The sequence below is a fragment of the Prinia subflava genome, chromosome 3 (genome assembly GCF_021018805.1).
Source record: "Prinia subflava isolate CZ2003 ecotype Zambia chromosome 3, Cam_Psub_1.2, whole genome shotgun sequence".
Taxonomy (NCBI): domain Eukaryota; kingdom Metazoa; phylum Chordata; class Aves; order Passeriformes; family Cisticolidae; genus Prinia; species Prinia subflava.
The window spans coordinates 37,851,408-37,864,065 of NC_086249.1; the positions used below are offsets into that span (position 1 = coordinate 37,851,408).

A 12,658-nucleotide genomic window follows, 5' to 3' on the forward strand; every position below is an offset into this window, starting at 1 on the left:
ATGCCTTGATTTTCAAATTAATTTCAGTCATTGCATAACCATATACATACCTTCTGAAATCCATGTTAGATCAAGTATCATAAGGCTAAAAAGTCTCCTCTAGTTCTTAGTGTTTTCTTGAAGTGCTCAGAAGTGCTACTGGAGCTTAGAAAAAGCCTGTGTGGGCAGCACTGGAGGGGGTCAAGACCCTTCCAGAGCCCAATTCTTGTGTCATTGGGTATTCACAGCCAGACTCCCCAAAAGCTTCCTCTTCTTGTGGGAGTACCTTAAGCTGCTGCAGACCACTGCCCACAAAAGAAAGGTGTTTGCAGCTGGAAACCCATTCTGGAAAATTTAACCCAAGAGACTGACCAAGATTACATCATGTCCCTTTGGTCAGATCTGCTGGAGCACAGCTCAGGTCCTGCTTCCACCTTGGGCAGAGAGAGGGATGGTGAGAGCACAGCCTCCCTCTCCCCTGGCCTCTAGACCCATGTTTTTTACTGTGGGCAGGGAGCAGACCTTCAAATTCTTTTTCCAGAAGGGTGTTCACCTTGCATAAATCGCCTTCTTCCTCAATGCCCAGGGCTGGAGGACAGAGCGTGAGGAATACCTCCCAACTTTTCCCTGCAGGACTTAATATTGCAGCTGCCACATGGGGAGCTCTCATTCAGTCCTCAGGTCCAGGGCAAGGATTTGCTGGCTGTTGTGAACACGTAAAGGACTTGGCTGCTAAGTTTTAAGATGTGTCTGTGGAACCTGTGTGATGCACAGCAATTGAAAGTTTGATTAAATGCAGGCAGCTTTGCACTGAGTGATTTTTCTGAAGAGACATTGCTGTGGGACAACATCCCAGCAGGAATTCTAACATACTTAAATCCAGCAAAGAAACACAGCAGCTAAGAAAACAGAGCAGGAAAATTCTGTGCAGGGTTTCTGTCTCTAGATATCAGCTATTCCTGTCCTCTACTCTTGTCTGAGATCAGCCATACACTGTTGCTTTTGCTTTCAGAGCCTTGCAGAGGAGGCAGTGCCTCCACACCCTCCCTATATGGGCAGCTACTGCGTGTCACAGTTTCCCAGCTTCACTTTCATACCAGTCCAAACAATTGTAAGGAAAGTTTCCGCACATGTTTGGTGAGAAGTGGAGATACAGAATGGAAAATTTCAGCTCAAATAGTTGAAGTCCAGCAAAGTTACAACGAACAAACAAGAGGGGAGGACTATGGTGAGAACTGCCAGGTGCCACTTGTCTGGCCAGGCTCCGTCTGAGCCCCAAACCTCTTGTGCCCCAAAGAGCCTGGGGTCTAGGAGGAAAAAATCAAGCAGTCAGGGGATGTGAGGAGGAACTCTTTAAGGTTGATGATTCTACCCTGGATTCCTCTAGCTGTAACTTTCTGGACAGATAAATAAATAAATAAATAAATAAATAAATAAATAAATAAATATTTTTCCCCTGCTCCTATCTGGTATAATAAAAACTGAGTAGAAAACAGAAAACTGTGTGGGGCAAACAACATGAAACAGCTGTGTTTTCAGCGGGAAGGTTCACAGTATTCAAAAGTAATTCCTCAGCTCTTCTTACAAGACAGTGAAAATGTACTTCCCTGGTGATAATGAAATAATTAATTTTTGGGAAGATGGGAAAAAAATAAAGTTGTAAATTAGTGTAAAAAGAGACAAGATATATAAAAGACTCTACTATTCTCAGCTTTCCCAAGGCAAAGTCCCTATATGTTTCCTGGACAAGGTCTTGTTTAAAATGGTTGCGTAAACATGTCCTCCTGCAGTTCAGGCTCTCTTCTCTCACACCTGCAGTGTGAAGAAGCTGATGTATGGTGGGAAGAGCAAACTGAACCTGCTGTGTGCCAATGCTGAATCGCTCAGAGGCCTAAAAATCTTCTTGCCAAAAAAAAAGCTGATGAACCAGTCTTACTTTAGGGCAGGTGGAATAGTTCGTGCTCTCGTTTTTATCGTTAGTTCTAAGAGGCAAAGACAGATTTGTTTTCACATGGTTATTGATTATTAACCAGCTTTGTGAAAGGTTACCTTTCTGCTAGATACAGCCATGGTGGGGGGTTAAAAATCAATCCCTGGGAAAGCTCTGTTTCCCAGTCAACTTCTCCCACTGAGGTTCCTTGCCACGGATAGAATTTACCTATGTTGGTTTGGACACAGATGAGAGAGAAGAAGAGATTATTGTGAATATGCTCCACTCACCTTCACTCTTTCTTTTCTGTCTAAATGTGGATTCCAGAAAAGGGTTTGAGCACTGAGAAGTCATTAAATATTACACAGATAGAGAAAATCTAACCAGATTACTTTAGAAAGTGTGACTGAACTATACTCCTTACTATTTTACACTCTAATTAGACAGTCAGGGTGGTGGGAAGAATGATAAAGCTGTCATTGGTTATAACAGGAAAGGGAGCTAATTGAGTAGGGGTTCACAAATTATTTGTGTTGAAAGGCAAACAAAATGCTCCTGTCACCTTTCCTAGGGAAAAAAGGTAATACTGCGTCCAGATGGCTTTACATTTCACTGATCTCAGCAGCCTGCAGTGATGTCTGTCAGACACTGCTGGGGAAGACTTCCAAAGAACAGTGAGTCACATAAAACCCCTGTATTAACCATTTGGAGGTGGGTGCATTGCAAATGCCCTTGAATTTCAAGAGGCGTGTTGTATATGTTGGCATACATTTTAAAACCACAGATATGACGTTAGGCATGTGACCTTGGTTTCCAAACCCCTGGCCGTTCAGAGATTTGTATTATATTGCAAAGTTTTAGGTGTCATATAATGTGGAATGAGTTAACTATGCAGATTATCTCTTCTCTGTCAAACACCAAGACAGAGAAATGTGGTTGGATCTTGACAAGTCCTTAAAACACACATGAATCTAACATGCTAACTCGAGTATTGCAGTGCAGTTATTGTGTGATGTTACTGTAGGATGGCAGCAGCTGAGTATCTGAAGCATCTGTTACTGCTGCTGGAATATCTTAACTCCTGTGCTTGCATTGAGATAATTACAACCTGCTGTTCTACTTAGCACTGCTGCAATCACCATCAGCCCTTAATCACTGGTACAGAATCATGGATTCCTTTTTGTCTAATCTCTTGGACTATCAAGGTTACTATAAGAATTTCTGTTTATGTGTACAAAAATCTTAAGGGTGAGTGTCAGAGGATGAGGTCAGACACTTTTCAGGGGTGTCCAGCAACAAGACAAGGCACAACAGGCACAAACAGAAACATGGGAAACTCCATTTAAATATAAGGAAAAACTTCCTTGCTTTGAGGTTGATAGAACATGGAAACAGGCTGTCAAGATAGGTTCTGGAGTCTCCTCTGGAGATATTAAAATCTAGAGATTGTTCTCAGCCTGAACTACAGCTGTATTAATTGTTTTTTGGGATGATGCATCAGACACAACACCAAGTTTTTCACCTCCATGGATGAAACTGGGGGGTTTAAGCAAACATGCCAGCCATAAATATCCCCAAATGATGAGGGACTCCTTTGAAACTTCTAGAGCAGGTGAAGTACAGGATCTCCAGATGAACTGAAGCATACATCCAGATGGGGTTTAAGGTGGGGGAAATTCTACCTGATCCATTGTTGATATGTTCCTGTGTGCAACATGTCCATTACTTTTCTCTGTTTTCAACGGTTAAAACTTCACTGAACATCTATCAGCAGGAATAAAAATGTTTGTACCAGCCGTTTTTTCTCTGCATGGTTGCCTACAGACTGTAGGGATGGCCAAGTTTCTGGTCATTCCAAGCCTACCAAAACCAGACTCGGGGAGTAAAGATAGGGAAGTTCTCTGCAGGGAGATGACAATATATATACGTATATACATACATACATACATACATACATACATATATATATATATATATATATACACAGGAGAACCTGAGCTCACCATTCAAAGTCCACTGGAGGCAATGATGCACCTTTTAATTTCTTGCATTGTACATACACACCCCAAGGCTCTTCTAGTTGGAAAATTAGACTGTTAAATGCAGTAGCTGCAGGGTCAGCAGTGTCTCACACAGCAGCACTTAATCTGGGGAACACTTTGCTGCAAGGTGGTAGGAGGCAAAATGTTTACATAAAGCTTCAGGGGAAACTTAAAATGTGGAAAAATCAGCTGAGGACTATTACATTCATAGCACACGGGAACTCCTTGGAGCAGAAAATTCTGGGAGTTTAGTAGAAGGTGTTACGGTGTCTTGTATGCACAGCCTCCTGCAACTCTCTCAGGTGACGCATATTGACCACTGTCAGGGACGAATTTGTGTCTGCAGAGCCCAGTACTGTGGCAGGTGAGGCCATTGGCCATTCCCGGCATTCCCATCAGCCTCCTCCATCACCCATTTTCCACATCAAGTGGATCATTTCCCACTCCGGTGGGACCCATCCACTGCTCAGAGACTTCTCCCTGGAGCCCACAGCTGTGGAAGGACTCAAGCCAAGTACCGGCGACTGCATCCCGGGTAGAGGCGGCAGGCAGAGGTGATCCCTGGGATTTGGCTCCAGCCCGGCTCACCTCCCCCAGGAGCCCCGTGCTGCCGGACATCACTGCCCTCAGGACGTGGCCGAGGCCCCCAGTGCCGGGATACCCAGCGCGTATTTTCCTGCACTGTAGCTCGCCACCTTGTTGTCAGAACGGCAAAGCGTGCCCTTATCGCCTGCTCACGCAGGCAGAATGAATGAGAATTAGCTCTAAATTATAGGAAATTCATTTGCTTTGGAGGGTGAAGTGTTTGCTCTGTTTAGAAACGTTCGTTATAGAGAGAGGACCACATTAAGACACCGGGTAATGGTCTTCCCGGGAGATGGATCAATTTGTTCTGGGTTTTATGGCCTCGGGTTTGTTTGTCCGCGCCGGTTCCCCGCGGAAAACCCGGCGCGGTAAATGCTCCGGGTAACAGATCTCTGAGGAAGGGGCTGTGGGTGTTGCTGTGGGGTCGGGACACAAGGTATCTCCGCATCAAAGGACACCCGTGCCTGCAAGAGACCTGAGTGGGGGCATCGCGGGAGCGGGTGGTGGAACCACCACGAAGGGAGCTGTGCATCCCCGCTGTCCGCACACTGTCTGCGAACCCTGCCGGGCCGCGTACCGTGCCCGGAATGCCAGGGGATGGAGGGAGCTGGTGCCGGGTGCAGGGAGGCCGAGCAGCAGCCATGTCTATCTGTAATTCCCGCTAATAAAATACTTTTTCACTATCCGCACTATAATTGGTTTACAGCCTTTTTTGTTTATTTATCCATAAGAGCTGCTGTTAAATGGCTTGGGAAAGCAATCGCTTAATGGCTCAATATTGAATCAAAGGCTCAGTACGCTGTCTAAGAGATGGGGACCCGCGTGAGTTCAGAGCGGAAATTCAGAGTGTAATGGACCGGGTTTATGACCCCACGGAACAGAGCGCCGGAGGGACCGGCACCCTCCTGCCTCGCCGCTCCGGGCGTGCATCACCACTGGCCGAGCCGAGCCGAGCCGGGCCGGGCCGAGCCGGGCCGAGCCGGGCCGGGCCGGGCCACCCGCGCCCGCCTTACACAGAGCCGCGGGAGCGCGCCCCGACGGCGGTGGCCGGAGCGCCGGTGTCCGGGAAGCGGCGGCGAGAGGAGGCGGGCCGGGCAGATAGGAAGCGTGCCTGCACCCGGGCTGGAGAGAGCGGCGGCCGGGCCGAGCGCAGGGAGGCAGGGAAATGATCTTTGTCCCTTTCGGTAGCTCTCCGCCTCCTCATAGCCTCGTCACCAAGTCAACCGGCACCAACTCGGAGCACATTATCTCCGAGGGTCAACACATTGCAGCCCAAGCCGCGGGGAAGGCTCCCAAATTTACCTCTTGGACAAACAATCCGCTGCCTATCGCTCGCTCTGGTGATAGCATTGTGGTCCCCATCGGCCGGTGCTGGCCTTCGCCCAGGGCTCCGGAACATGATGGGTACCCCCGAGGGAGTGCCCTGCTCGTCCCTGGACACCCACATCCCTAGGGGCGATGCCCGCGCAGCCTAAAGTGCCCTGTCGCTAAACCCTTCCAGGAGCCGGGTCCACCTCGGCCCTCCGAGGGTTTCCCTCTCCGTGCCCGGGGGTCACTGGGGGATCAGCAGCTTCTGGGCAAGCGAGGGGGAGAGGGAAAAGATGTGCTCAAGGACCATCCGTCCCGAAGCGCCCCGCTCATCGGCGCAATCCCCTGAGCCCCTGCCCGGCCCCGCAAGCCCACCTCCGCCAGGCTGCTCACCCCAAAGCAGGGAGCAGCCCCCGCAGCAGGGCAGAGGGTCTCGGCCCTGCTGACGGGAAGGAAGGGGTTGCGGGGCCAGGGCCACCCCAGGTGGCCTCCTCCGGCCCGCGCCCCGCCCCGGAGGGCTGCGGGAGGGCTCACGTGGGGGAGAGGCGCCTATGGGGAGGCGGCGGGAGCCGGGCAGGGCGGTGGGGCCCGGCGGGGCCGCCAGCTGTCAAAGAGGCATCCCGGTCTCCGCCAGCGAGAGCAGCCCTATGTGTCCCTAAGCTGAGAAGCCCCCTTGGCCCCGCTCGCCATGAACACCGAGGAGCAGTATTACGCCTCGGCGCAGCTCTACAAGGAGTCGTGTGCGTTTCAGAGAGCCCAAGCGCAGGACTACAGCCCCAGCCCCCCCGCCTGCCTGTACATGGGCAGGCAGCAACAGACTCCTTATTCCAGCGCCTTAGGGGCTCTCGAGCAAGGCAGCCCGCCAGACATTTCACCTTACGAGGTGCCTCCCATCACTGAGGATGCCGGGGTCTCCCACCTTCATCACCATCACCACCACCCCCCTCATCTTCCTCCTCCCCACCAGGACGCGCTGCCTTTCGCAGACGGGGCGGACACGGGGGCAATAGAGGAGCCCCGAGTGCAGGTGCCTTTCGCTTGGATGAAGTCCACCAAATCGCACGCCTGGAAGGGACAGTGGACCGGTAAGCCCCGCCGCATCCCTCTGCCCCCACCCCCGCTTCTGTCCCGCTCGGCTCGCAGGAGCCCTCCCTTGCACCGGTCCTGCTCCCACCGTCCGGATGTAGTGTGGAGAGGTCCTGGAGGGTCGTTTCCCCTCTGCCAGCCTCTGCAGATCCACCGCTCTGGGGCTGCGAGTGTTGGGTTGAACGCTGGGAGGGAGCCGGCACTCCAGTCCCCGCCGGCGGGCTCACCGCTCCCTGCGCCTCAGCAATTATTAACGAATTACTTTTCACCAATTAACTAATTGTGGCCAAGCCAGGACGTCGTGACGCCTCCCGAGAGGCTCTTCCTCGGGCGGCACGGTGTCCCCGCGGGCGCGGTGAGCTCCGCTCGGGGGCCGGGTGGCCAAGGCACCTGCGAGGCGGAGCGGGCGGGGAAGCGGCGGGCAGGGCTGGCGGGAGGGGACAGAGACCCTCTGAGACCCTCTCGGCTGCCCCTCGGCTTTCCACGGCGCCGAGCCCATCTCCCGTCCTGGCCCCTCTATCCCGCTCCTCCCGCTCCCCGGCGGGTTTTAGCCACAAATGCACCCCTGCAAGTGAAAAAAAACAGGGCACGGAAAACAATGCACAAACGGAGCAGAGCTGCCAGTGAGGGGAAGAAACTCTATCTAGGCAGAAAGTTCCGCTGCCCAACAATATTTCTGTCTCTGCCTGCACAATGTTATCGACTCCTGCGCCTCCGTCACGCCTATACGGCAAATATTATATTAATGGCTTTGTTCAAATAGACAGTTGGAAAAAGGACCGGAGTATTAAAATCTCCATGAAATAGTTCGGGAATTGCATGGGGCAGGCCGAGGGGGAGGAAAGGACAGGTGGCAGTCTCCCTAGAGGCGCATCCGCCCACAGAGATAGAAGAGCGTGCTGTCCCAGGCCGCGGACACGGCGGCAGGGATGGGAGGAGGTGGGCAGAAGGAGAGGGAAAATCAGATTGTTTTCCATGAGTTGAGTTAATTTCGGGAATAATAATAAAAATAATAAAAATAATAAAAATACTACTATTAATAATAATAATAAAAATGAGCCAAACTTTTGAACTTTTTTTTTTCTCTTTTTCCTGCACGCGAAGAATGACAAAACCAGCAGGAAAGCGAAACTTTCCCCGTGGAAGCCCCAAATTCTTGGCTGTTATGCCCAGCCCTCCCGGGAGGAGCAGGCAGGGGCCGTGCATGACCCGGTCGGTGTGATGTGTGTACAGGTTCCTGCCGGAGCACGCCGCAGGAAGAGAAAGGGGCACCACGCTGTGCCGAGTGCGACAGAGCGCTCACAGCCAGACCCCGGAGTATTTTGTACTGCGTATGTGGCAAACTATATGGCCCGAGGATTTATTTTTCAAGGAAACCCTTGGGATTTAGGCATCCACGGATGCTGCGGGGCTTTGCGCTGTTGCCAGGAAAGGCGCCCAGGGCGGCCGCGGCCGAGCCCGGCCCGGTGCCACACGCCATGCCCGGCCCCGGGCTCCGCCGCTCGCCCCCGGCTTGCCCGCCTTGTCCCGGGGCCCGATGGACCTCGGCCCTCTGACAGACCCCGGTCCGCCTTCCCGGTAGCTCCAGTTTAGTTTAGAGTAACACGACAAGGTGTTTTTTTCCAGGTACAAACTCATGCATGCATAGGTTTGTTTAGGTTTACCAACATTTTTATACACGTATACATTGATTTTAATATTTATATACACATCGTTTTGCAAACATTATATGTGTATTTAAATAGATTTTTTGAATATATATATAAGTTTTATACATAAATTTACATTTACAAACGCTGTATATATAAATGCAGAATCGTGGGAATAGGAAGATGAGCGGTGGGAGAGTCCACGTATCTCTCTTGAAATGTTTGTTTCATTCTGGCTGCTTAAAGCACCGTTCCCTGCAGATGACATCAAACCCAAAAACGTTCCCAGAGAGGCGCTGGCGCTGGCAAAAGCGGCCCTGAGTTTCGGTGCCCACCTGCGGCCCGCCTCGATGGCCCGCCTGTGCCACCCGCGCCCCGGTGCCCCGCAGGGCTGAGTGGGGAGCGGCGACCCCGCTGCTGCCGCTTCTTGAGGGAACAAGAAGCCCAAAGTTTCATCAACCTGGCCAAATGGAGAGGCTGAGGTCCAACTCCCGACCCGGCCCGGCATTATAATTATAATAATTATTATTGCTTTGTTTTAGATGGTTTCTTTTTTGTGTGCGTTGGCTTTTTTCGGAGAGTTTTTTTTAGGGGTTAAACTTTTCCATTTTACTTTGGTTTCTGTGTGTGTGGTGAAGTTTTTTCTTTCCCTTTCTTACTTTTTAAATTTTTTTGTTTAAATTTAATTTTTACGCTGAACAATTGCGGCCCTGGGCCCGGGAGCCTTTCTGAGCTTTCAGTGTCACGCAAATGGTGGCGCGTGAGTTTCTCCCTCGGCTCCAGAGACGGCGCTTCCCTGATAAACCTCATCCAAACCATCGCTAAAAAATATTAAATTATTGTGAAAAAAAGTGACAGTAGCGGTGACTGCGGCCAGCAGCACCACCTCACCCAGCCCAGCAGGAGAGCTCCCCGAGGCCTCCCCCTCACCCCGCTCGCTTCTCCCGCGCATCCCCCGCTCCTCGCAGGGGCCCGGGCCGCGGTCCCGCAGCCCGAGGGGGCGGCCGGGCGGGCCCAGGCTGACTCTCGCTTCTCTCCAGGGGGATCCTACGTGGTGGAACCGGAGGAGAACAAGCGGACGAGGACGGCGTACACGCGGGCGCAGCTGCTGGAGCTGGAGAAGGAGTTTCTCTTCAACAAGTACATCTCCAGGCCGCGGCGGGTGGAGCTGGCCGTCATGTTGAACTTGACCGAGAGGCACATCAAGATCTGGTTCCAGAACCGGCGCATGAAGTGGAAGAAAGAAGAAGACAAAAAGCGAGGGGCGGGCAACAGCAATGACCCCGAGCAAGACTGCGTGGTGTCCTCCGGGGAGCTCCAGACCAAGGAGGATCTCCAGGCATGCCCCGCCGGGAACCTTCCCTCGGGAACCTCCAGGGACCTTCTTGCGCCCAGTTTAGTCTCCAGAAGGCCGCAGGACTCTCGGTGAGCCGCGGGGAGCCCCACGGCCCGGGACGAGGAAAAGCATGGGACATGGAAAAGAGCCGAGAGGCTGGCGCCAGCTTCCCTCCACCGTGCCGTGCCGTGCCGGGCCGTGCCGGGCCGACCCACTCGCACCTTCCCCCGGGAAAACGTGGTGCCTCCACTCCGAAAGTCGTGTTCTCCGAAAAGTAAATGTAAGATGTTCAGCTGTGCCAAGGAGAGGCTCGCTGTGGGCGCCAGCGCCGGAGGAGGCCACAGGGAGCCGCCTGGATGGCGGCGAGCTGGGCCGCGCTCCCCAGGGCCGCCCGCGCCTCAGCGAGCCCTGCGGGACAGCTTCCCTAGGGGCAGGCGGGTCTCGGGTGGCCACCGACAGTGTGTGCCACCCTGGGTGCACGGACAGGTCTGGAGACCGGAGGAGAAGCGAGCGCACGCTGCCTTTCTTGCCGCGGACAGCTGCGTCCGTGGGTCCACAAGCGCGGACACGGACCCGAGCATCCCGGACCGTCCACGGGCTGGCACGCCGCCGTTCCCGTCCCTTCCAGCCGCCCAGGGCATGGCTCTACCGAGGACTCTCTCAGGACTGTTACTTACTTCTGTGGAAACTGGAACCTGGTTTCTTTCGTTTTCTTTTGCTTTTGGGAAAGAAAGATGGAGAGAAAGGAAAAAAAAAAAAAAGAAAAAAATTAAAGAATCAAAAAAAAAGAAAAAGCCCACGTGTCCTGCGGGTAGGATTTGTCTCCCCCGATGAGCGGCACAGGTAGCCAGAGCCTCCTCCGGGCTCCGCCAGCGGCTTCGGGGACCCTGCGCTGCTGCCCGCGGCTCTGTCTGGGCTCCGGGGGCTCCGCGGCTCCAGGACTGCGCCCGCCTCTTCGGGGGGTGAATGCGAGCCCAGGGATGCAATACAAAAAGTCGCGGGTGCTCCCCGGGCAGCGAGCAGACAGTGTGAGATATCTGGAACAGGGCTTGTCCCAGGGACGTTGTCCTTTGGGAAAAAGCTCCTGCCTCTCTTCCTTCCAACTCTTTCGCAAGCTCGGACTCTGCCTAGGAGAGGAGAAACCTCTCTGCAGCGTGAGCTCCCGTCCCTGCGTGGTTTTTCTCTGCAGACCTGTTTTTAACCCCAGCAGAGGAGGGGGGGCCGGCTGCCTCCCGAGGCACTGCACAGCACCGGGGACTTCTCCTGGCTGCTGTTTTTCGGCCCGGGCCGGAGCTCGATCCCTCCGGGCTGGAGCGGGGAGAGCCCGTCCCTGCGGGAAGATGGGCAGCGGAGTCCGTGCCCGCCGCCCCGGGCCCAGCCCGCCTTCCCCGCCTCTGGGAACAGCTTCCCCGTCCCGACAACGGCGGGGACTCCAGCTCGGTGGGGAACAAATCACAGCCGAACTAGAAAAAGAAAACAAGAGTTGGAAGGAAACAGGAACCGTCCCGTTTGCTGTCGGTCTGGCGGATCTGCCTCTTTCCTCGACGGGAAGGTTCCTGTCCTGTACCTGGCAGCAGCAACCCCTCGAGCATCCCTCGGGGACCGCCACAGCCCCTCCCGCGCTGCGGGCTAGGGAGTGCCATGGGAAGAGGAAAATGAGGAGGAAAACCTGTGGCACCCTGGCCAGAGGATGTTCCCAGTCCCTCGGCTGAAAGCGAGGGGGAGAGCAAATAGCTTGGCACAGCTCTTCGGGGTTTTCTCGTCTTACATGAAACTTCTAACACTAAGGTGGAAACTTGAACTGAAGGTGTAATTTGTCTATTGCTTTTCTTTCCTCTGGGGACATTAATACCTGTGTGCAAACAGGACTATTTTTGGTATTTTTTCCTGCAAGTTGCCTGAGAAATTTATCGTCCGAGCCTGTATATCTGTATTCATCAAAATGCAGTCAATGAGTGAGAACTTTTACTAATCATTATATGAGCAAAATTCAAATAAAGCTGTTCTGCTTAAGAAGCAAAGCACCATATTAATTAAAGTAATATTTCTTAAATTTTTGGGGTACATGAAGCCATTAATAAACCTCAAAACTTAATTGCTATTAATTAGCATCAACCTGTCACTGGTAACATGAAGTGGAATAATTTCCATGTACCTTTACAATGTCTAGCACTGACATCACAATTCGTGAGCCACTATAAAAACAGATCCAGCTGCAGAAAAAACGTCTTTCATACGAAATACCTCGATTTTATTCTAAGGTTTGTTGAGCACATTGCCCTTGCTGAGCAGCATATACGGTAGCTGAAACGTTGCCTGTCCTTTCTTTAGTATAGTGCATTCAGTTTTGATTTTCTTTGTGCACTGCTCTGAAAACGAAAAACGTGCACAATTGATATGAATCGTTTGACCACGGTGCCAAGGTCTTCTAGTAGTAGAAGCAGACTCAGAACTGCATAGTTTAGTTTTAATGAATAAAGTATTTTTCTTCTAAGAGCTGACATAGTTTATTTGTTTAGCAAGTAACTTCACCTGACAGGACAGCCAGCCCTACAGAGTGCTGGGGAAAGGCAAGGCTGACATGGGGAGTTATGGGGCCACCAGAGTTCTTGAGCCTTGTCACCTCACCAAAACCAGTTGTCCAAATATATCCACCTACCTAGGAGACATCTCCCCTTATGAAATATTTTATGATTTATTTGTAAATAAATTAACCCTAGGATAGATAACCCATAAAATATTC

At 52.3% G+C, this 12,658-nt stretch overlaps 1 protein-coding gene across 1 annotated transcript; it reads left to right on the forward strand.

Moving 5' to 3' along the window:
- The first annotated feature begins 6,485 nt into the window (after nt 1-6,485).
- On the forward strand, nt 6,486-11,512 carry PDX1 (pancreatic and duodenal homeobox 1). The gene is made up of 2 exons (XM_063393521.1): nt 6,486-6,929; nt 9,620-11,512. Exons 1-2 carry the CDS (start codon nt 6,533-6,535, stop codon nt 10,006-10,008), a joined length of 786 nt encoding a protein of 261 aa, XP_063249591.1. The 5' UTR covers nt 6,486-6,532; the 3' UTR covers nt 10,009-11,512.
- Nucleotides 11,513-12,658: the final 1,146 nt, after the last annotated feature.